This window comes from Hoplias malabaricus, chromosome Y (genome assembly GCF_029633855.1).
Source record: "Hoplias malabaricus isolate fHopMal1 chromosome Y, fHopMal1.hap1, whole genome shotgun sequence".
NCBI classification, from domain to species: Eukaryota; Metazoa; Chordata; class Actinopteri; order Characiformes; family Erythrinidae; genus Hoplias; species Hoplias malabaricus.
In genome coordinates, this window is record NC_089820.1 from 50,626,689 (window position 1) to 50,649,816 (window position 23,128).

Sequence of the window (23,128 nt, forward strand, 5' to 3'; positions counted from 1 at the left end):
GATAAAAGGGAGCTAAGCTTTATAATAGTATTCTGGCATTGTGTTCCATTATCAAATTTCCTCACTTTTAAACAATCCTTTTCATTCTCAAACTTTACAAACTTTACTTTAGTTTGTAATATTAAAGGAAAATGAATAATATCACTGTGTCACTGACTACGTGTCCCATGAGTCTGTGTTCTGAGAATGGAAATACAGAAGTGCTAATGAGAGATTTAAGCCATAGTAATTAAACTAAATATAAATTTTCCCAAATTTACCATAAAGCAGTTTCAGCACACTTTAAAAATGAATATGAATTAGATGTTAGTTAGAAATAATAAAAACACTCTATGATGAAAAATATGAATGTTTCACAGATTTGCCATTCCATCAACTGGAGGCATTATTTCAGAGTTTTATTCAGTAATCACTAAAAGCTCACTGCTTTCGAGCAGTCTGCATTGTACAATACTCACAGAAACTCATTCAGAAGACAACAGAGACACTGTCACAAACTCATTTTGAATCTTTCTTTTTTCAGCGTTACAGACACAACAGAGTCTATGCTGTATGACTTCAGACAAACTTGAGAAGATTATAAACAGAGAGAAATATATCATGGATGACAGTGGCGTTTATTATTCAGTCATAGTGTGAGCATGTGAGCTTCCTGGTAATGGGGCACTCTTTCAAGGTATGGAGCTATTGCTGTTAAACACTGGTTGTAAAGGAAACAAGATCTTCTTTCAAGTAAAGCCTCTGGATTAACAAGAGGAGGACATTACCTCTGTGATCTGATTACATTATATAATTCCTATCACCAGTGGATCAACCAAATGCGTAAGTGGATAGTGGCTGTAACCTGAGCTTGTACTTCTGCCGTGTAAAAGCATCTGCCCTTGTAACTATAGGCCCCTGTGGTTTTTGCTCCAGGTTCAGGGTTAAACATTGAAGCATGTTGGGAAATGCCTGTTAATTATCATGTCCATGAATTATTAATCAACTTTGACCACAGCTATCAAGAGACATTTGGGCGTTTGCACAGAAACGGAGGACTTTAATAATACTCATTAGACAGTGTGTTTTTACATAGGTCCACTGGGTCCCTGAGGAGCTCTGATTTACTCGGAAAGCAGCAGATCTTACAATGAAATGAGTATAAATATCCACAGAGCGCCTGACAAAATAGAAGTTTACTTTAGATAAAGATGCAATTATTCTGCTGCCAAACAGAAAGAGAGAGCAAAACTTGACCATTTAAACAGGAAGAGCAGAGCATTTAATGAGGCGGGAAGGTCCCTGTTGTCATGGTAACCAAGCAACGACACTGTCCACTGGGGTGAAAACAGTCCAGTTCTTACTTCGTTGTGAAAGTTTAGTCTTTAGCTGAGGGCTTGCCTGGGAAAAGGTGTTAAGTGAGTGTTTAAGTTTAACTTATTATGTGCAGAGGTGGATGGGAACTGGCTACATTTACTGTCATCTGAACTTAAAGGAGAATTCCAATGATTTTTCTAAATTTCCTAATTATTCAGAAGTAAGTAAATTCATTCACAGTGGTCTGCACAATATATTCTGAACTATTCACAATGGCAGTGACAGAAAAGAGACATCCAGATCAGTTCATGCCTTTAAAAGCTACTCTACAGAAAGCTAATACATGGGATGTCTATGATATGTACCAGATACATCATTCATAACACAGTGTGTGATGTCTCTGGGTTGAATTTATAAGCAATCAATGTTCTGATATTATGAAGCTTTATTTTGAAGGGGTTTTTTGTACAGTCGTTTTCATAGGTACCAGAGGTCAAGATGACCACAGCACAAAAATAACCCCTTTATTTACTATCGAAAATGACCACTGAATCACAATTGTCCTTTATTTAAAGCTGATAATGATAAGATAGAGGTATAGCTCAAAAATAGCTTTTCTTTGGGCTCTATTACCTGTATATAGCTCCCTGCAACAAAATGTATTTTTAAAAAATGTACTTTAGGTCAAAACCTTATCTCAAAACTATCTACAAGAAACATCTGAGGCATCAGACAGCAATTTCTTGACCATTTCATGCAATCATTTTTCTGTGTAGGAGTTTTCAAAGGCCTTTCAACCCTTTAGATATCTGGTTCCTATCACAAACACTGTAAAAAGTTCTGAGTTGTTCACTTTTGAAATGAGAATTTCACAACAATCCACTCTGAACGCCTGTTTACAGCCTGCATCTACACAGATGACCTATGAAAAGCGTTCGTGATCAAATGATTTATGAGAAAATGTGCTTTGTTTTTCCTCAGTGTCTTCAGCTATTCACAGTACTTTGGGTTTCAGTTTGTTCTGTTGGTTCAGCACCTGGACAGCTTTGCAGCTTCTTACACCTCCAACTCTGACACATTATTTTTTTCAACCAAGAGGATCCTGAAAGAAAAGAACACCACCTAACAAGCCTGAGACGCTGGTTGTACTAAGATGTTACTGTACTCATCCTTCATAAGGCCACATGACAGCTGCCTAAGGCTTTCATGATAAGCCTTTCATGAAGACTGACATCATTATTAGTTTATTCCAGCAAGCGTCCGTTGTCATATAGGATGCTTTAGTCAACTTCACTCTAGAAAGTGTTACAACAACTGGCACTTGTTGGAACAAGCCTTTATATGCAGGTTTTGTCAGCTGTCAGGAAAGGCTTACGTAGTTGTCATGTAGCATCATGAAAAACAACAAAGTGTTATTAAGGATCCATTTGGTTCAATAGGAATCAGTATTTCCGGAGCTGATGCTTCTATTTTATGTCTATTCAAGCTGTCTTTAGTGCTTTAACTTCTACCAGAATCATTATTTCACTGCAGGAACAGCACTTTTACCCCTAGCCTGGTTTTATGTTGCTCTGCCTACCTCTACTTGTGCATATAATTTATGCATCATGCAGTAATCGCCCAAATGCTGAGCACACAAAGTTATATCAGCCACAGAGCTTTAGTTTGCACCATTTCACAACACTTGCACACAACATCAGCCAGCGCATTGAACCAGTGCAAGCACCTCCAAACATGTGTCAACATCTGGATGCATCTAAGGGACAAGCACGGTTGCAAAAGTTCCACTCTTTCTATCTACACTGGGGCTACATCTGCACACGCTCACTGCAGGGGGGACATATCCACCAGCGCTGTGGATTTTATTCACTTTTGGTATTGGATCTTGTGAACTTAGGCACTTATTTGACTGGCAGCGATTCTCTGTGAGGACTGTAATTTTATGCAGTTGAACACTTGTGCTTGCAAAGGGTGCACATTAAAGTAGGAGAAAAAGAAAATGAGCTCCTACAAACTCTGGACACACAAACACACACACACACACTAGTGACAGTGAGCACACAAACACCCAGAGCAGTAGGCTGCCAGGCATAATGCCCTGTGGAGCATTTAGGGGTTCGGTGCCTTGCTCAAGATCACTTCAGCCATGGATATTGCAGGAGGAGAAAGCACTGTTCCCTCACTCCTGTTGGTCAAACTGGCTGCCTCCCTAAGCTTAAAGGAACACTAGGTAAGATTTGATATTGTGGCAGTGGCAGATTGATTTCCTCCCCTCCTCCAAAAGTTACATAGTGCTGTTTCTGCAGTGCTGAGCCAGGAGCAGGAATGACAGATGCCCTGTTCTCACTATTACAGGGAAATAAAACATCATAATGATTTTGAAGCTATAATTTTAAGTTTAAAATAATACCTAGTGTCCCTTTAAAGGCACAGCTGCCCACATAATGGCCTCACCAACGCAAACAGAGGTACTCTGGAATGTTTGTTGCTTCTCTTCCTTGTAAACGTAATGATCAGATTTGAAAAAACTTTTTCAGCTTAAACCCCTTCATATAATTGTTCTTGAAACATTGCCACTGCAGAACCTTCAAATTAACAGGGCTTTCAAAGCTTTTTCAAATCCCAAAAAATCGTGCACATTACAAACAGGAGCCAATGAAAATGTACATACCTCACACAGTGATCTGCTCTAGCGAGGTGTGGTCTTAGAAAGCCAGTTGCCCCTGCAGAGGTGTGTGGGTGGGGTTTGATTTGTTTTGTTTGTGCATAAAAGTCCACCACAGGACCAGTTGGCGAGCCAGTCCCTTTCTCCTGCTTTGATGTGGCTCTCCTGTCAGCGTCCTTGTAAAGGGTTGCATTGTCATTGTGGTTAAAGGGACCGAGAGTGAATATTTTGCGCCAAGCAAACCCTTCAAAAAAACAAACATCGGTGTTACTCCAATGGCAGGACAGTCCGTTTAGCCGTGGCTTCTGAGACGTTTTTGTGGACTCTGGGTGATCCAGTGGCCTGGCTCTCCTAGGGCAAATGGAGGAGGTGGGCGGGGGGGCATCTACACTTTGGGGTAAAAACCTAGGTGGTAATCCCAGTTGATTGAAATGGAGGACAAGCAGATGTGATGATGCGGACGTTGGCAAGGACAGGAGTGATTTGATGTGAACAACTGATGCTAGTTCTTGTACCTATAAGGGCTAACACAGAGCTGTGCCAGTGGTCCTTCTAACTAGCAACTAGCATGCTAACATTTCAGCAGGAGAGTAACATGTTGCTGTTTAATGGACTTGGAAGGAGACAGAAAGTAGTAGGACATGACATAACTGCCCAACAACTATGTGTTTAGTTAAAGAAGAGTTACTAAGTAGTTACTGAACTCTTTCTCACTCCACTCACTCTCTCTGAATCACTGTCAATTCTCTCACTCTCTCTCCCTCTACTTTCTAAGGCCTGTATATGACTCTCGGGTTGAATCTGGGAGACTAGAACATATTTCGATGATAGTGCAAATGATTTCAACATTATTGCATAATAGCGTTACGATAACAGCTCGCTTCCTCTTCCTACAATTACTGACGAATGGAACTCATAAAGTGCCTATGCAAAAATACTTTGTTTTGCGCTCCTTGAACCGTGCATTTGCTGCTGCTGTTCGGTCTACAGTCTACAGGTGGGCCAGTACTCCACTCACACCTCCACGTCACGTAAAGCTGGTGATTTTTGCGTTGCCTGTTGTTTGTTTACAGGGCTGTGTTTAAAGTAGCCACGCTGCAGAAAGGTGTTTCAGCTCAGGTCCGTTTAGAAATGATTCGCGTGTGTGTGTGTGTGTGTGTGTGTGTGTATGTGTGTGTGGGTGTGTGCACTCGGGTGTGCCCATGTGCCTACATGTGTGCCTGTGCCTTTGCGCATGAATGTGCCTACGTGTGTGTGCGCATGCGTGCGTGCGTGCCTGTGCCTATGTGGGTACGCGTGTGCACCTGTGTATTCTTGCGTGTGTGTGTGTGTGTGTGTGTGTGTGCGTGCGCATATGTGCGTGTTCAAGAAACACGCATGGCGTGCACGTGTGCTGCTGATCGGTAACAAGTTGTGCAATGTTCCTAAAGGCGCCCTTCCAAACCCTTCACGAGCTCACCAACCAACGGCAGGCCGTGCTATTCGTAATCATACGTCCGTCTGTAGGCTTCTAGAGTTGGTGCTGTTTTTTCTGCCCGCGTCTGTGCCGTTGCCCCTGTTGGGGCTGCGTTTGTCCACCGCGCACAGCGACTCCGTGACCCCTTCCTCCATCTCCATGTACTCGGCCGCTTTATCCCCCAGCGAGGAGCCCGACGGCGAGCCCTTGAACTTCCTCAGAAAGTCCGGGAAGTAAGGGCAGCCGGGCGGGGGGTACTCCACGGCTGGGGACTGGTCCTCGTTGTCCGTCTCGCGGTGGTAGAAGTAGTTGAAGTTGGACACGATCACCGGCACGGGCAGCGCGATGGTCAGCACGCCGGCAATGGCGCACAGCGAACCCACGATCTTGCCCCCCACCGTAATGGGCTTCATGTCGCCGTAGCCCACCGTAGTCATGGTGACCACGGCCCACCAGAAGGCGTCCGGGATGCTCGTGAACTGCGACGCCGGCTCGTCAGCCTCGGCGAAGTACACGGCGCTGGAGAAGAGCACCACGCCGATCACGAGGAAGAATATGAGCAGCGCCAGCTCGCGCATGCTCGCGCGCAACGTGTGGCCCAGGATCTGCAGGCCCTTGGAGTGGCGCGAGAGCTTGAAGATGCGGAAGACGCGCACGAGGCGGATGATCCGCAGGATGGCGAAGCTCATGGCGTGCTGGCCGTTGCCCTGCGGCGCGTGCTGCGCCTGCTGCTGCTGCACGAGGTCCGTGCCCAGCGTGATGAAGTAAGGCAGGATGGAAACGATGTCGATGGAGTTCATGATGTTCTTGAAGAAGGCCGTTTTGCTGGGGCTCGCGAAGAAGCGCACGGCTATCTCGAAGGAGAACCACACGATGCACACTGTCTCTACCACGAAGAAGGGGTCGTTGAAAGGAGTGAAGGCCGCCCCCGCCGCCGCTGCAGCCGCCGCCTCTGCTGCAGCTGCGGTGCGCGTGCCATTGACCCCTCCGTGCGTGGGCACGTGCGCCCCAGCGGCTGCCCCGGGCACCTCGCGCTCGTCGCGGAACTCGGGCAGAGTCTCCAGGCAGAAGATGACGATGGAGATGACGATGACCAGCACGGAGACCACGGCGATGCCACGCGCCGGGCTGGAGCTCTCGGGGTACTCGAAGAGAAGCCACACCTGCCGCTTGAACTCATCCTCGGGCAGGGGCTTCTCCTCGTCCTTCACGAAGCCCTCGTCCTCGCGGAACTTGAGCATGGCCTCGTCGCCCAGCTCGTAGAACTTGACCTCCTCGGAGAACACGTCCAGCGGCACGTTGGCGGGCCGTTTGAGGCGCCCCCCGGACTGGTAGAAATACAGGATGGCGTCGAAGCTCGGCCGGTTACGGTCGAAGAAGTATTCGTTGCGCAGAGGGTCGAAGTAGCGGATCCGTTTGGCGGGGTCCCCGAGAAGTGTGTCTGGGAACTGGGCCAGCGTCTGCGCGCGCGTCTCGAAGCGCAGGCCCGACACATTGATGACCACGCGCTCGCCACAGCAGCCGGGCCCGCGCTCTCCACGCCTGTAGCCCGCGCGCGGGCGGCCACCTGTCAGCGACGCCGTCTCGTCGTCGTCGGCACAGTCGTCGTCGTCGTCCAGAGTGGTGTCACGCGTGTCATCCGCGTCGTACGCCCGCACTCTCCCTCGTGCTCGCGCGCCCTCCTCCTCTTCCTCTTCCTCCTCCTCCTCCTCCTCTTCCTCGATCATGACGTCCTCCTCGGAGCCTAGGAGCGCCAGCTCCGAGTGACGCAACTCGCCTCCGAGGGGGGCGCGCGGACGTCTCCAGCGCGCGACGCCACGCGCCTTTTTGCGCTCGCGGACTAATTGCGCCTGCGCCTCCCGTTGCGCCTGCGCCTGCTGCTGCTGTTGCTGCTGTTGTTGCTGCTGTTGTGGCGCCTGTTGCTGCTGCGCTAGCTGCTGAGAAGAGGAGGAGGAAGAGGTGGAGGAGGAGCAGCAGCAGGAGGAGGAGGAGGAGGTGGAGGAAGAGGAGGAGGCGCGAATTTGATGCTGCTGGCCGTGGCCGCAGGTCCCGCCTCCTTCGCCGGGCGCACCGCTCTCCACAGCCGCCGCAACCGCAGCCGCAGCAGCAGCCGCCGCCGCGCGGGAGTGTCTCTCTCGCTCGCGCTCTCGCTCCCTGGCGCGGGCTTGCGCGTAGGCGTAGGGCACGTGCGGGTTGCAGCCCCCGCTATCCGCGCCCACCATAGCAAACTCCATCTCGCTCCACCGTTACGCGGCGAACACGGAAAACTTTGTTTACAAGGTCGGCGCTCCGGGCATCAAAGAGCGTCCAGCAGCACGCGCTTTCAGTGACCCTGACTAGTGCCGCTGCCCACTGTGTACTGCGATCGACCTCATGCTGCTCTGTGTGCCCTGCCGGAGACCAGGGTGTGTCTAAAACTGTGCCCTGTTCACTTTGTAGTGCACTACTTTGGGGTTTGTGGGGAAACTATGCCATTGTTAGAATATAATGCGTTATTTGGGCTGTGTCCTAGTAAACACACAGGGCACTAGTGTGTGCTACGTCTTGTACTATGCCCTTCACACTATATCATTTCAGCATACACTTATGGTTATGCCCTATTCGCTATGTAGTGCCCTACGGACAAGTTCCAAACTACACCAATTCTAAAACCAGACTGTGTACAGTGCAAACTTTAAAACTATGTTGTATTCACTCTACAGTGCACTATTCTAGAGCATACACTATAGCTTACAGTCTTCCTGGTTGTACAGCATAGAGAGCAGGGATTAGTTTTGCAAGATTTCTACAATAAAAGTCATATATGTATTGCACCTTAGCCCTGAAGTCGCGCCATTTGGTTTCCGGAGACGACGAGAAAGAAGTCTAGCTCCAGAAGTTTTCCCAAATCCCTCGAGGAGTCACAGAGCGCAGGCGCGCGCCTCCGCACTTTCCACGGTCTCTGCGCGCAACAAACGCAGCTCGGCGCCTCCGGAGTCCGTGAGGGGGTCGGTGCGTGTCCTACAGTCCTCCATATGCCCAAAGCGCTGCGAATTGTCCTTGGCGGTCAGCTGTGCGCGCTCACGTGCGCGAGAGTGAGACCGCCGACTTGGTCAGAGAGGGGTACTTGTCGTCATCTTTGTGCTGAGGGAGGTTGTGTTTGGGCAGTGGACGGTGGAGGTGGAGGTGGACGTGATGGTGGGAGGTGGTGCGGGGGGCTCCAGTGGCGGTGTGTTTTCTTTTAGACGCCAGCAACAGCTGCGAAGGACAAGGAGAGAGAGCAACAGAGACAGGTCACGGCGCTGCATTCAGAGAGAGAGAGAGAGAGAGAAGCATGGAACACAGTCTCTCGTTGGTAAATGGGGTTATATCACAAAGGGAAGAACCACCTACAGAACCATTGTTTTTGCTCAAGAACCCCTTTCTAAGAGGGTGTTTAGCAGAGGTGGGATCTGTACAGCTTTTACATAACCAACACTCAAAGGTGCATTAGAATTCTTACTGAAATGGTGTTCTCTGTGAGGATGAGTGTGCTGTAGTGCTATTAAGTGTCTCTGAAATGGTCTTCTAGTCTAGAACCTCCTTCTGTATTGTTTACTAAGAGGGCAACAATCACAGTAGTCTGACAGCACCGTGTGGTTGGTTCCAATGCACAAACAATCACAATAACCATGACCATAATAATCATAACAACGTAACTGCACAGTCATAACAATGACAGTTACGTTATGGATTATACTTGACATTAATAAAACTATTACAATAAACACGACGACGATGATGATGATGATGATGATGATGATGATGTTCTAGCAGCATGTTGATAAAGCAGGACTAAGCCAGCAGCAACAGGAGACAATCCGTGCTATTAGTGTTATTAGAGATCATTATTATGCAATTCATCACAAAACCCCCGCGTCTCGCTCACGCACGCAGCCTAACGACCCCCCCCTCCCCTCCTTCCACTTACACGAGGAGCGCGCGGATGTAGAAGGATGGCTCCTGAGCGTCCTCCTCCAGCCCCTTTCTGTGGAGATGGGGGGCGTCGTGAAGCCCTCGCGCCCGAAATCCCCGGCAAAGCAGCCGCGCCCCCCGCAGACCATCTCACCCTCACACCGCGCGCGCGCCTTCGAGGGACGATGCTGTCGCCGTCGCCGCTGATGATGAGGATGAGGAGGAGGAGGAGGAGGAGGAGGAGGAGGACAAGGATGCTGCCACTTGCTCCGCGCGCCGTCTCCGTTCAACAGGATCTCTCACCACCATCATCATCCTCCTCAGCACCTGCTCTCTCTCTCTCTCTCTCTCTCTCTCTCTCTCTCTCTCTCTCTCTCTCTCTCTCTCTCTCTCTCTCTCTCTCACCCTCCTCCCAAAAATAAAAGCATGCGCCGCTGCAGGAGAGCACGGTCACACACTGCCCCTCCTGCCAAAGACAGAGAGAATGCACGAGCAAGTGACGATCCGGTGAAATCAAAGGAGATGCCACAGTCGCGGTGACTGAAAGTTTAACGATGGCGCGCGACACAGACACAGCGGGAGGTAAACGGCGACGCGCCGTGCATCTGTCCGCCAAGCGCGCTCTCGCTCCTTTGGGCGCGCGCGCGCCTCAGTCTGTTTGTGTGTGTGTGTGTGTGTGTGTGTGTGTTTGTGTGTGTGTGTGTCTGAACTTGTCTTGCTATCCCTGCGAGGACCGAATGTCCCCACAATAGTAGCAATGATATTTGGGTTTGGTGTAACTGTTGCATTATTTAGCTACAATAATTCAGAAGTGTGTGTGTGTGTGTGTGTGTGTGTGTGTGTGTGAGAGAGAGAGAGAGAGAGAGAGAGAGAGAGTGTGTGTGTGTGTGTGTGTGTGTGTGTGTGTGTGTGTGTGTTTCTGAGGACCTCGAGCACCACCAGGTGGCTGCTGCAGGACACTGCAGTTCGAGCCCTCTGCAGTCTCGCGACCTGACCGGCCATCTGTTGACATAAAGTAAGAACCCTGATTAAAAGACACTTGAGATCATTCACAACATCGAGGAAGTGTGATGTATTAAGATATTTAAAGCAGGTCTTTCAAGGAGGGGAACCTCAATTTCGGTGTGTGTGGTTTATTTATACGTAAATTCTACGCTCCGTTACTTTTCAACAAAATGATCTGTGACCCTGTCGTACCAACAACGCGTCTTTTCCAGGGACTTGACTAGTGTCCTCTCAATGGCCAGCAGAGCTAGGCTGCTTAAACGGCCTTGGCCCATGTGAAGTGTGTCCGCCTGTGGGTGCTTTGTGACGGTGGAGGGGCTCAGCAGCTCCCGCTAGAAACTGCGATAGAAGTCAGAAAGAGTGATAGAAGTCAGTCTCCAAACACAAGCAGCTACAAAAACCCCACCAGAAATAGTAGTCGTTTTTAACAAAGAAGAGGATAAGAGGTGATAAGACGTTAAGAGGATTAAGAAAGTCTGGTTCAACTTAGAACAGAATGAAAATGTAATGCTCCTACAGATCTTTACACCAAAGGATCGCTGATTCGCTCATTTCGCTGTCAATCAAAAAGGGATTCAGCCTCAGTCAGATCATCCAATCATCATGCAGAAGCTGAGCGTCCGGGCCAGCCGAGGCCAGCCCACTGCCCCATAGCCCCAGAGACGCTGAGCGTCCGATGGGCGTGACAAAGCCCAGCATTTATCCAATGGCTCCTCTCGTTTCGTTGCACTTCGCTGTTTCGCTATTGAACGCGTCCACACTGTTTAAAGCACCATGAATCAGCGGGAATAATTGAGAGGAAAGCCGCGTCTTTACCAGTGATAAGAAGCTGATTCTGAACAAAAGTTGAGTGCGTTGTAATGCATATTTATTCAATGACATGTACACACAACAAAATATATATGATCACTTATTTTTTGACATTTTAGGGGAAGCTGAGCTTCCTTTGCAGTCTTAGAGCAATCGCCTCTGATTTAAAGTGTTTTACTTTTTAAAAATCTAGTGCTCCTTACTAAACATCAGTGGTAATAACACATTCAGGAATATAATACAAATAAAGTTAAAATAATATACAATAAATATTCTGGAAAAGTTTTGTTGTTGTAAAAAGTTTTACATTTTGTAAAATATAATTAAATCTATGGTGTGTATATTTTCTTGAAGTTATATATATATCATGAAGAAAGGATCAGGGTGAGCACAAACTAAAATCTCTTATCAGGCTAGGATTAGGGTACACACGTATGTATATATATATATATATGGACCTGATGCAGGACTTTTGCTTGTGGTCACAATGATTCCAATGGTTGTTTTGCTGAAACAACCATGGACTTCCCAGGAAAAATATATTGCCTCACCGCGACCCTGAAATGGAGAAGCGGAAAAGAAAATGAATGAATGAATGAATATATTGCCTTGAAGGCATATTCATTAACTAATTCATTGTCTTTAACCGCTTATCCAGTTCAGGGTTGCGGTGGGTCCAGAGCCTACCCAGAATCATCTGGCGCAAGGCAGGAACAAACCTTGGAGGGGGCACCAGTCCTTCACAGGGCGACACACACACACACACACACCTATGGACACTTTTAGACTGTGGTAGGAAACCGGAACACCTGGGGGAAACCCACGCAGTCACGGGGAGAACACCCTTGATGGCATATGTATTTCTAAATATTGAGTAATACCATCTGATTTAAGCTGGGGCTCAGTAAATATGTTACAGTTTTTGCATGAATATTGCTGTCTTTTGAGTTAATAGAGTATCAAGATGCATTTCTTAAGGCAGTGGCACATTGTATTAATTGATAATGGTTTTCTGAAATGCCAACTGAGGACTTGAAGAGCATGCACAGTTATCGGTGGTTCCTGTCCTACACATACAGAGATTTCTCCAGAATTCCTGAATATTTTGACCGCACAGCAGATGATGAAAAAGATGTAAATAACTTTTTGAACTGTGGCTAGAACAGCATCATCAAACAGCTCAACACGCTTGGAGAAGAACTCTAAATGCTCACAGATGTCTGCATTTGATTGTATTACACTGTGTGATGGGGAAGGGCGGCACGGTGGCGCAGCAGGTAGTGTCGCAGTCACACAGCTCCAGGGACCTGGAGGTTTTGGGTTCGATTCCCGCTCCAGGTGATTGTCTGTGAGGAATTGGTGTGTTCTCCCCGTTTCCGCATTGGTTTCCTCCCACATTGGCGACTTAAAATTGTGTGTGTGTGTGTTGGTTGCCCTGTGAAGAACTGGCACCCCCTCCAGGGTGTATTCCCGCCTTGCGCTCAATGATTCCAGGTAGGCTCTGGACTCACTGCGATCCTGAACTGGATAAGCGCTTACAGATAATGAATGAATGAATGTGTGATGGGGAGAAGATAGAGCCACCCTACCCACCCAGAGAGCGCTACAGGTGGCTGAGGCGTCACTGCGGTTCAAACTCACTATCTCCTAAAGATATAGCCAACACGGTCTCCGGTTTTGGAGTGCTATAATGTCTGCAGCCTAATAATGTTACAACCACCAAACACAAATGAACTCACTGAAGTGGATCACTTGGTTCAGGAAATGAAATAAACTTCAAGGACTGTGTTGAATGTGTGGACAAACTGCTGCAGAATAAACTGAAAAGGAATATCACTAAGGAGTAGGCACAACAAAGACTGAATATCCTGATTTTATTCTGATTTCTTTACTGAGGCGTCTGTGCAATTGTCTGTTAAATATGACTTGCCTAATTATTTGTTCCTTATGTCAGAAATGAAAATGTGATGTGTCTGAACAGGGGTCCTCACAAGAAATGTCAGAAAGCAAATATTCAAAGCATTAAAAGAGAACATTAAAGACGTCGTAAAGGAGTCAAGGTGAATTACCATTTTTATTTTTCATCAAAATTGGCAAAAATAGTCACTGAAACAGGTCTAATCTGAAGAGAAAGTTTGCTGAACCAAAGGTCACAGTGTCAACAACACCAATAAAGCCTTTATAGCTTATAAAATATTCAAAATAATATCCACTGACATGTAATAACAACCATCACTTTACATATTACCTGTACATTTATAGGTAGCTTCAGCATACATATTTAATAAGCAGCATTTAGACGTATTAAACACTTGAGATGTCTGGTTCCTATCACCACCACTGTGAACAGTCTGACTCAGCACATTTCTCTAGAACAGAACATTGTGCATCAAACCCCTCTGAATGACTTTATTTACATCTTAATGCTTGTTATGCAGATTTCATAAATCAGTGGAATAAATAAGGGCTGCAGCAGCCTCAAGGGCAGTACTGTGGTCTACTGCACTGTTGCCTAGGCGCAAGTACAATTTAGCCTGAGGAATTAAAGTTGATTTCTGTATTGATGAAATAAGCTCCTGACTAAGTGGTCTCCATCACAATGGAAGTGCCATGGAAAATGTAAATGACAGAGAAGGCCTGTGCTGAGTTGAGTTGGTGTGATGCAAATCCGAAAGGAACATCTTGAGGATGGAGCTATTTTGAGCTGGATTTCAGCACTTGCACAATTGCAGTGCTTGGTTAATTTTGCTGTATGTCACTTGGAAGCTGTGCTTGGAGGTAATGTACGCAGAGTTGCTTTTACTTTAAATGAACTCCGGATCAAAGCTAGACGAGGAATTCAAGCGACTTATCCGCTATGCCCTCCGCCCGCCTCTGTGCACAGGAGAGGAAAGTATGGTGTAACCCACATCAACATTAACGAAGCATTTAAACTACAAAATATTTACAATTATCTTTGCAAAGGCTAACATACAAATAAAATCAAACCTGCCAAACTGCATTGTCGTGGACAGCTGTCACATGACTTGCTTTTTTCTACACATTCCTTCTGCCCGATCTAGTGTAATTTACAGCAATCGTAGGAGGTCACCGGTAGTCAACTAATAATCGCAACATTCATCCCTTATTTAGCCTTTAGCTGTTAGCTTTTTGCCAAAAGTTTTTTTTTTAACTTCCTGGGTCTTTGAGTTTTATAGAGGTAAATGGGAAGTAGCCGTATTTGCTGTTCCGCTGACTTAAATGGGAAGTATAAACAAAGCCATGCAGAGTGTTTTGATGTGAACTAGTGCATGTCAAGTCATTGTTTTCACAAGTTTTAGATTCATGATCACGATTCATGATCAGAGACCTTGATTCTTGTCTTCCTCACCTGCCAGAGGAGAGAGAGAGCTGGAATGCTGGCAAAACATTTAAGCTCACAAACTCTGTGTCTATTAAGCCATACCATTGTAGCATGTGCAGAAAGAGGCCTAGTTTGTCTTGCTGAAATAACCATGGACTTCCTGGGGAAAGATGGTAACTTGATGGCAGGATATGCCTCTCTAATACCTAAATTACCTGACACTGAGCCCAGAAAACCTGCCAGTGTTTTTGCATATAATTGATATATGGCTTTCTCCTTGAGTAAGAGAGTATCAGATGCATTTCTTGATGCAGCGGTGTATGTTGTTAAATAAACATTTTCTCTGTTACTTTAAAGGGCGGCACGGTGGTGCAGCAGGTAGTGTCGCAGTCACACAGCTCCAGGGACCTGGAGGTTGTGGGTTTGATTCCCGCTCCGGGTGACTGTCTGTGAGGAGTTTGGTGTGTTCTCCCTGTGTCCGCGTGGGTTTCCTCCCACAGTCCAAAAACACACGCTGGTAGGTGGATTGGCGACTGGCACCCCCTCCAGGGTGTATTCCCACCTTGCGCCCAATGACTCTGGGACTCTGAACTGGATAAGGGTTACAGATAATGAATGAATGAATGAATATGTTACTATATATATATATATATATATATATATATATATATATCACAGAAGCATGATGGCTTCTCACACAGTGCCATCTGACATTCAAGTAGCTTACATTATATTTACAATATCTGACAGACACCTTTATCCAAATATTATAAAGTCTATTGTAGTCATTAGTTCCACCTCATCACTTACTCTAAGACATGTAAAGCCTGCAACCACTTCTTTTTCAACTGTTGCCAACACTACATCATCAGCGGGTTAATATGCAACTGCAGCCATATTGTTTGTAGGAAGCGTTCTAATGTTTTATATATTATATTGTTAACGGTTTAATGTGATAAAGCTGTATTAAATAAGCAATATAAGGACTATAACCTGGCTGTACCTCTCTGAAAAGAATGCATTTAAAAATAGGCCAGGAACCTACTGTACAGCTATTGTCAAAGAATGTCATCAGGCACTGGATCTGAGCCTTTTATATCATAGCACTCTGAATGAATTTAATATCTTAATCATCTACTTGAAAATGCCCCCTTAACAGGTAGATTACAACATTTTTTTTAATGTCAGAAGGTAAAATATTGTAATGTGGATTTAAAAAGGTCTCAAAGGACAGAACTGCTCTAATAATAATAATAAAGATAATTTATTCATTAGTTATGGAGGTGTAATACAGAAAGTGTTTCAGTGGTATTTCACTAACACTCGAGTGAGTCTGGTAACGTATCACACATGTCACCCATGCTCCTTAGAGCATTGAGAGCCAGGAACCTTACATGAGTAAGATATTCTCCTCTCAATGCAGTGTCTTGATTTTGGCCTTGGTTGATTTTTTTTTAACACTAGCCATAAAAAGGCTTGCTGTGGGTCATGAGCAATGCAGTATGACCAGCTAAACCCAGGGGGCAGTATTTCACCAGCTGATATTTACTGTGTAACGACTTATGAAGTGGCCAAGGCCAGATGGTCACATTACCATTCAGTGGGCCGGGGTTCACTGGGACGTCCCCGAAAAACTTAAAATGAGCATTTGTTTACCTCACACACGTATCTGACAGCACTTCATTTAATTGCAACATCAATAAATAAGCCGCAGAATAATGACTAACAAAAAAATAAGAAAAAAAGGGCTTTTAACAAAAGCATATTTAAGACTATAACAGTGGGCTTAAACCACACACACAGCAAACCACTTATTAGCTTTGTACTCACAATTAAATCACTTAGAGACCACAGATCTCAGGAGGCTATTTCTCATGAGCATTCTGAGCTATTGAAATTAATAAGCTAGCGCTGATAAAACAAAGGGTGGTCTCACAACACATGCTTTCAATGGAGATTTTGTGCTCAATTGTAACCCATTAATTCTGAGACTTTTATTAGGTTCTATATAAAGCAGCCTCATTCTTGAAGAGTTTATCTTAAAATATGCCACCTCACCTCATATCTCAGAAACCCGGAGCTACATTTCTCTTGGCAGACGCCTAGCTGCCAAAGAGACACCACTGGCTCATTCAATTATCATAACTCCTCAGCCCAGACATACTGGGACATTAAGATGAAGCATGGTTTTCACTGGCACATCTACAGTTAAAGGCCTTGTATTGAGAAAGTACTGTTTTTCAACGGCTAATGTCTTATTCAAATTAGCTAATCTTTCATTTGGTGGACACACGTCCAGAGCAACTTACAGTCTAATGCACCATTAAAGGTCTTTCCCAAGGACAGTTATCTGTGTAATGTGCTGTTCCTGTCTAAATTGGGAATCAAACCCTAGTCAGTCAGCTGTGTAAAAGGCAAGTGTTAACCTCAACAATAACCAACTTACAAAGCATTTTGGTGATTTGTGCTGACCCTTAAGTATCTCTTGAGCTCTGTATTTTACACACAGTGTGTAATCTGTTTACGCTTCATAGAGCATTTTGCATATTTCAGTGAATGATTCTATTCTTGTACAGGTTTTTAAGAACATGCTTGATTCCAGTTCCCACAATGTAGGTCCCTTTTAGCTGAGATTGTAGTCTTTAAACTTTTATATTTATGTAAACGTTCCACAGGGATGAACCCAGATTGCAGCTATACCAAGGTACATACGGATATGGTGCAGTTTCACAGTGAAATTAACAGTTTGACTGGCAGAAGGTCAGTCTGTGGTTACTCCCTTTGCCACAGAATTGGGGGGGAAAAGACTCTTGGAAATCAATGCTCAGAACAAAGGGAAATCAATGCTCAGAACAGGACAGGATCAACCAAACATTAAACACTTATCTGATGATGGGTTGCTTGCATCCTTCAAGCAATGCCCATGTTCCACAGGTTACAGAATGTTACAGTGAAAGTAGGGGCAGTGATCATTGTGAAAGAGCTTGTAGGAGGTATGGCCTTGAAGCCTAGACTAAACCCTTGCCTGGATGCTAAATGCCAAGGATACATGGCTTTGGGGATTAGTGTCCACCTCCAGAGGATATCCCTACCTTCAGAACCTGAATGGAAATATGATGGTAAGATAATTCAAAAGCCCCCTCTTCCCTTAAGGTGGGTGTATGGTCTGAGAAGAAGGTATAAGTAAGATGGCTAGTAGAGGAAGCTGGAATATGACACAAGGAAATCTCCAGCAGGTAAGGCTAACCTCACTTGCTTTCACTATTCTTGAGGCTCATTAGACAGTTCTTGTCTTATCTAATTGTCATAGATTGTCTTCTGTTAAGGCTGCTTTCTTAGAAAGAAAAGGTTTCTTGAGTTAGAGCCATAGAAGAACAACTTTTGGGTCTGAGGAGGACCTTTCAAGCAGATCTCAAACTGGCAGACACGAATTTCTGGGGTTTGCAGAAGTACACCATGGGTTTGTCCCAAAACCTGGTGAGCTGTCTAAGTAGGCACTGAATATGTAGACAGCTGTTTAAGTAGACAACGTTCTAACAGTCGTCTGTCCCAGATTATTAAGACACTCTAGCTATGGTGCTTTTCCACCGCATGGGTTTTGCTCTACACGACTCGACTCAATACATCTCGGATCGCATTTTCCTCTGGCAGGGGTCCCTGGTGAAACCCGGTCTCTAGGAATCGCTGACTTCGAAAACCACAACAACAGCGGTGGTAAAGTTAGGCGTGTTGTTTTTGTTTTTTTTTGGCTCTGCGCCCCAGTTCTCACAGATCAGTTTTACTTGTTGTATGTTCGGCTTTCACTGGAATATTTCGTCAGCCATCGGCCCAAGGAGCATATAAACCTCTTCAAAACACCTCGAGGTGAACTTACAAGCTGCTGTTGTTGTTGAGTCCGATCAAAATAAATGTGAAAGCTACTGGAAATTTAGAGATTTAACAAGCGGCAGTTTGTGCTGGATTTGAATGAGCTCTGCATTTCACAGTGAGACGCGTTTGTCTGGCCAATCAGCTCTTAGCAGGGTTCACACATCACCGTTTAGTACCTACTCAGCATGGCTGGAACCCTGAGTGGGCTGGAACCCTGAGTGAGCTGGGACTGAAAACCTACACAGTTCCAGGGCCCAGGCACCAGATTTGGCCAGTGGAAAAGCAAAAGATCTGTGCAGAGTCAAGTAGAGTCGTGTAGGTTCCATGCAGCATTAGAAAGCAATTGCATCACGGCTTGTTCCCACCCACCACACCCAACATGCATTTTTTTTTTACCTCAGCAGCTACCGTCTCCTCCATGTTCCAGTGCGGTGGATTCTAATCTTCCTGTTTTTATAGCAATTTAAATTATTTTTGCTCTGTTCTAATGTTGCATCATGGGATTGCCTTAATGGATGAGGAAGGGTTCGATGCTGCCTTAAAGTTTGGCCAGATTATGATCTACGTCCCACTATGACGTAAAATGCTCTGTAGTTAGACAGCTCACTAGGTTTTAGGACAGACTCTATATATTACAAAGTTTGTGACCACCTTAGGAAGGGGTGCAGTGGTGTTACTTTCCACAAAATGTTTGAGAACTTCAGTTTTAAATTATCATTTTCTTGCCTCTTATTGGAAAGGGTTTGTGAGGGTTTGAAAAACCTTCTAGATGTAAACGACCTCCACATAATGTAAAGGTCCTCTTCCAGTTCAAATCACAGAACAATTTGGGACATTCATTTGAGTGTATTGTCCCAGGTAACCTCCTTTATCTGGATCAGTGAAAATAATCCTGTACATTCACTTACAACTCTGCTTACCTTTGACTGTTGTAAGAGATTAAGAAATGATTTATTTTACTAAGTAAACATATATTAAAACTAGCATTTAACGACATATTCAACATAACATTTCCCAGGTGAGGATGCACATGGTCATCTTGGTGATGCTGTTACCAATGCTGGTGAGCGCGGGGTCAGAGTGCAAGGCTAGCTGTTGCCTTTCCAACATCTCCATCGCCTTGGAGATTGAGGAATGTGGCAGCTGCATTACCATAAACACGACGTCCTGTGCTGGCCTCTGCCAGACTCAGGTATATATCACAAACACCAACAAGACTGAATAATCAGCTACAAACCTAGAAATATATTAGAACTGTCATAACAATGAATACTGTACATAAACTCAATTTCCCAAAACTTTGATACATTAAAAATGCAATAAAGACTTAAATCTGTAATTTGGTCATTTATGTGAAAATAAATTTAACAGAAGCATGTTGTCAGTGATTAATTTGTGTTTGTTAATGCTATTTTTTAAATATAAACAAACTCAACTCAAAAATTTCTTGCACATTATCTTTTAATTACACTTTTTAATCTTTTAGGAACTCAAGATACTAATTGTTAACAGTATTTCAAGTGGAATCTTTGCACATCATTGCTATATAAATGACTTTAGCTGCTCAACATTCTGTGGATAACTACCTCCTTTTCATGAAGCACCATTCATTTTCTAAATGAGACAGATCTGAACCACAGGAAGGCGATAAAGCCTAGGCACTATATCTATGAAACCGCGCTGTTATATGTGTATGTGGCCTGGAATTGTCCTGCTGAAATAGACATGGAATTCCTGATGTTTGATCATTTGGACAGCAGTGTATATATATTTCCAAATACAAATAAATGCCTCTCCATCAACGATGCAATTCATCCATGCTGTGGGCACTAAAGCAAATAGAATTCATCATCCAAGCTGCAACATGGACTCGTCTGAGTACTCTGTAGTTTCTACTGTAGTTCTATGCATTTCTGATGCCTTTGGACCCAGAGAACTTCAGTGTTCCTGCTCAAAATTAATATGTGGATTCATCTTTGCATTATACAGTCTCAGGTTGCTTGATGACCACACGCATATTCAGCAGTGGCCTTTACACACAAAGATTTCCACTGAACCTTGAATCTTTTTCTTATTATGAATTCCTTGCAGTAGTATTGCACTGAGAAACATTGTCTATGAACTGACAGAACTCTCATTAAGTTTGGCCTTAGTGGTGAAGACTAACCCATTCTTGCTTGTGCCTTTGATGGATGCTTCTTTTTTTAATATTTACAAAAATATTATTAGGTTAAAAAATATATAGATTTGGCAGAAAAAAATGAAAATGTTATCTATTTCTATTTATTATTTTCTTGCATTGTTTAGAACATGCCCCAATTTTCTGCAAATGTAGTTTGTATATTGTGCATTCATTTATTCTTGAGGTGCGTCGGAACCTACACGAAAACTGAGAGTAAGGAAAGAACATAAATCATAAATCAATCGTTTTTATCAGAGAATTTTTCTTCCTTATGCAATATATATAAGTTTTTTTTATTTAATTACATTTATTAATAGGCAATTGAATGCAACTCAGGGTGGCACGGTATTGCAGCAGGTAGGTGTCACAGTCACACAGCTCCAGGTGCCTGGAGGTTGTGGGTTCGCTTCCCGCTCCGGGTGACTGCCTGTGAGGAGTTGGTGTGTTCTCCCTGTGTCCGTGTGGGTTTCCTCCAGGTGCTCCGGTTTCCTCCCACGGTCTAAAAACACACGTTGGTAGGTGGATTGGCGACTCAAAAGTGTCCGTAGGTGTGAGTGTGTGAGTGAATGTGTGTATGTGTGTGTTGCCCTGTGAAGGACTGGCGCCCCCTCCAGGGTGTATTCCCGCCTTGCACCCAATGATTCCAGGTAGGCTCTGGACCCACAGTGACCCTGAACTGGATAAGGGTTACAGATAATGAATGAATAAATGAATGCACCTCTTTTGTAGAGTTCAAGCAGATAATCCCTCTAGCTCACGCTTGGCACTGGACAATGGGGGCACTAAACTTACAAGGAATGTCTACGAACCTTTGGCCATATAGGGTGCGTGAGATTTTATTTTTACTGCAGGTGGTGATATCACCCTCTGATGTTTTCTCATTTAACATCAGTTTCCTAAAATAATCTTTCCATTAACACATGGCAGAGTACACAAGCAGTGACATGTCACACCCCTGCAATGTGTAATCTTAACATATTTAAATAGTGTTAGTTTTCTATTTTCCTTATCTGCTGACCTGGATGTGTCTTACAAAGAAACATTTACTTTAGTTTCAGCATAAAAAACCATATAAAAGACATATGTAAATTTCTAACTCATAACTCTGAAGGAGAAAAAGATAAATATATATATATTCTTCACCTGATTGAAGCCACATTTGTCTCATAGGAGTGGAGGGGTTTACATCCATCAGTCAGTCTCTGATTGGACAGTGGGACCGGACAATTCAACGTGCAGTTTATAATATGAAATAAAACACAACCCAATCCGGAGCTGCTTAGTCATAGAGAATAACGTGCCATGGTCATACACTTTAACAGAAAACTCAGGATTAAATTGAACTAACACTAAATAATAATTTTGAATCATTTGTAGGTGTTTTGGGGTTTTTTTTTTGCACTACTTACTTTACCTTTTTTTATTGTTGTTGTTTTTATTTGTTTCCCATTTAAAATTATGAATTTAATTATTGTCACCCTGTAACCCTTTCGTATTTTATAAACTTTTTTGTTTAAAAAATTTTCTGTGAAGAACTTTGAGCTGCATCTATCTATGAAAGGTCTTTCAAAAATAAAATGACTATAAAGTTAGTTGGCCTAGAAAAAAATGTAGTTTATATAGACCTCTGATGCCTGTTGTTTAACAGAAGGCCCATACGTAGGTGAAGCAACCTTCCACTGACACATTACTCATGCTTTAAACTACAAGGTACAACCTTTTGTATGCATCTAACCATTTAAAGCACATTGAAATTACTGTGATAACAGATCACCTGATAAATATGCAGCAGATAAATTGGCTTCAACACAAATTAGCGCACATGGTTTGAATTAATTCATATAATATTACAAAGGAGCATTTGCCTGTCCATTCAGATCTTTTCACCCTTGTGATGTCACTTTTCAGGAGAGAGCTTACCGCAGTCCAGTGGCACCATATGTCCAGAACACCTGCAACTTCAGGGAGTGGACATATGAGACGGTCCAGCTGACAGACTGCCCGGCAGCGAAGGACTCGCCCTTCACATTCCCTGTGGCTCTGAGCTGCGAGTGTAGCCAGTGTAACACAGACAGCACAGATTGTGGAGCGCTCAGCATGCAGCCCAGCAGCTGCTACAACTTCCACCACTACTGAAACACCTGAACCGGAACCAGCATCAGCACCACATCACCTCAAACTATCACATAGATCACAAACAATAGTGGCACCTTGCTTCTTACCTTAAATACTACAGTCATTGTTAATTATGTTAGTTGCTAAGTTATCAGCATATCATTTGGATGCTAACACCAAGGGAGGTTTTTAAATTATAAATAATATAAATATGCATAGGTGGGAAAAATATATCTAAGATAACTTGAATTATTATTTCAAATCTTCCCCTGTAAAGTTACCTTTTACAATGATTAAATGCCTATAACACTAGGTCTCACAGTGGGACAACATTTCAAAACCTGGACTTTTAGAATCTGGAGAAAAAACTAAGTTAATTTAAAGTTAATATTTACATTTTTTTATAATACCAAAATATTGAAAGTACAATGACGATGAGATGTTTATGATAGA

The 23,128-nt window shown here is 44.2% G+C and overlaps 2 protein-coding genes across 2 annotated transcripts; one reads left to right on the forward strand and one right to left on the reverse strand.

Annotated features, from left to right (window-relative positions):
- Positions 1-5,399: 5,399 nt before the first annotated feature.
- Positions 5,400-7,865, reverse strand: LOC136678284 (potassium voltage-gated channel subfamily A member 1-like). The gene has a single exon (XM_066656275.1). The coding sequence runs from the start codon at positions 7,649-7,651 to the stop codon at positions 5,450-5,452; it is 2,202 nt and encodes a 733-aa protein (XP_066512372.1). The 5' UTR covers positions 7,652-7,865; the 3' UTR covers positions 5,400-5,449.
- Positions 7,866-19,402: 11,537 nt separating this feature from the next.
- Positions 19,403-22,696, forward strand: LOC136678350 (gonadotropin subunit beta-1-like). The gene is made up of 2 exons (XM_066656378.1): positions 19,403-19,570; positions 22,469-22,696. The coding sequence occupies exons 1-2, from the start codon at positions 19,403-19,405 to the stop codon at positions 22,694-22,696; spliced, it is 396 nt and encodes a 131-aa protein (XP_066512475.1).
- Positions 22,697-23,128: the final 432 nt, after the last annotated feature.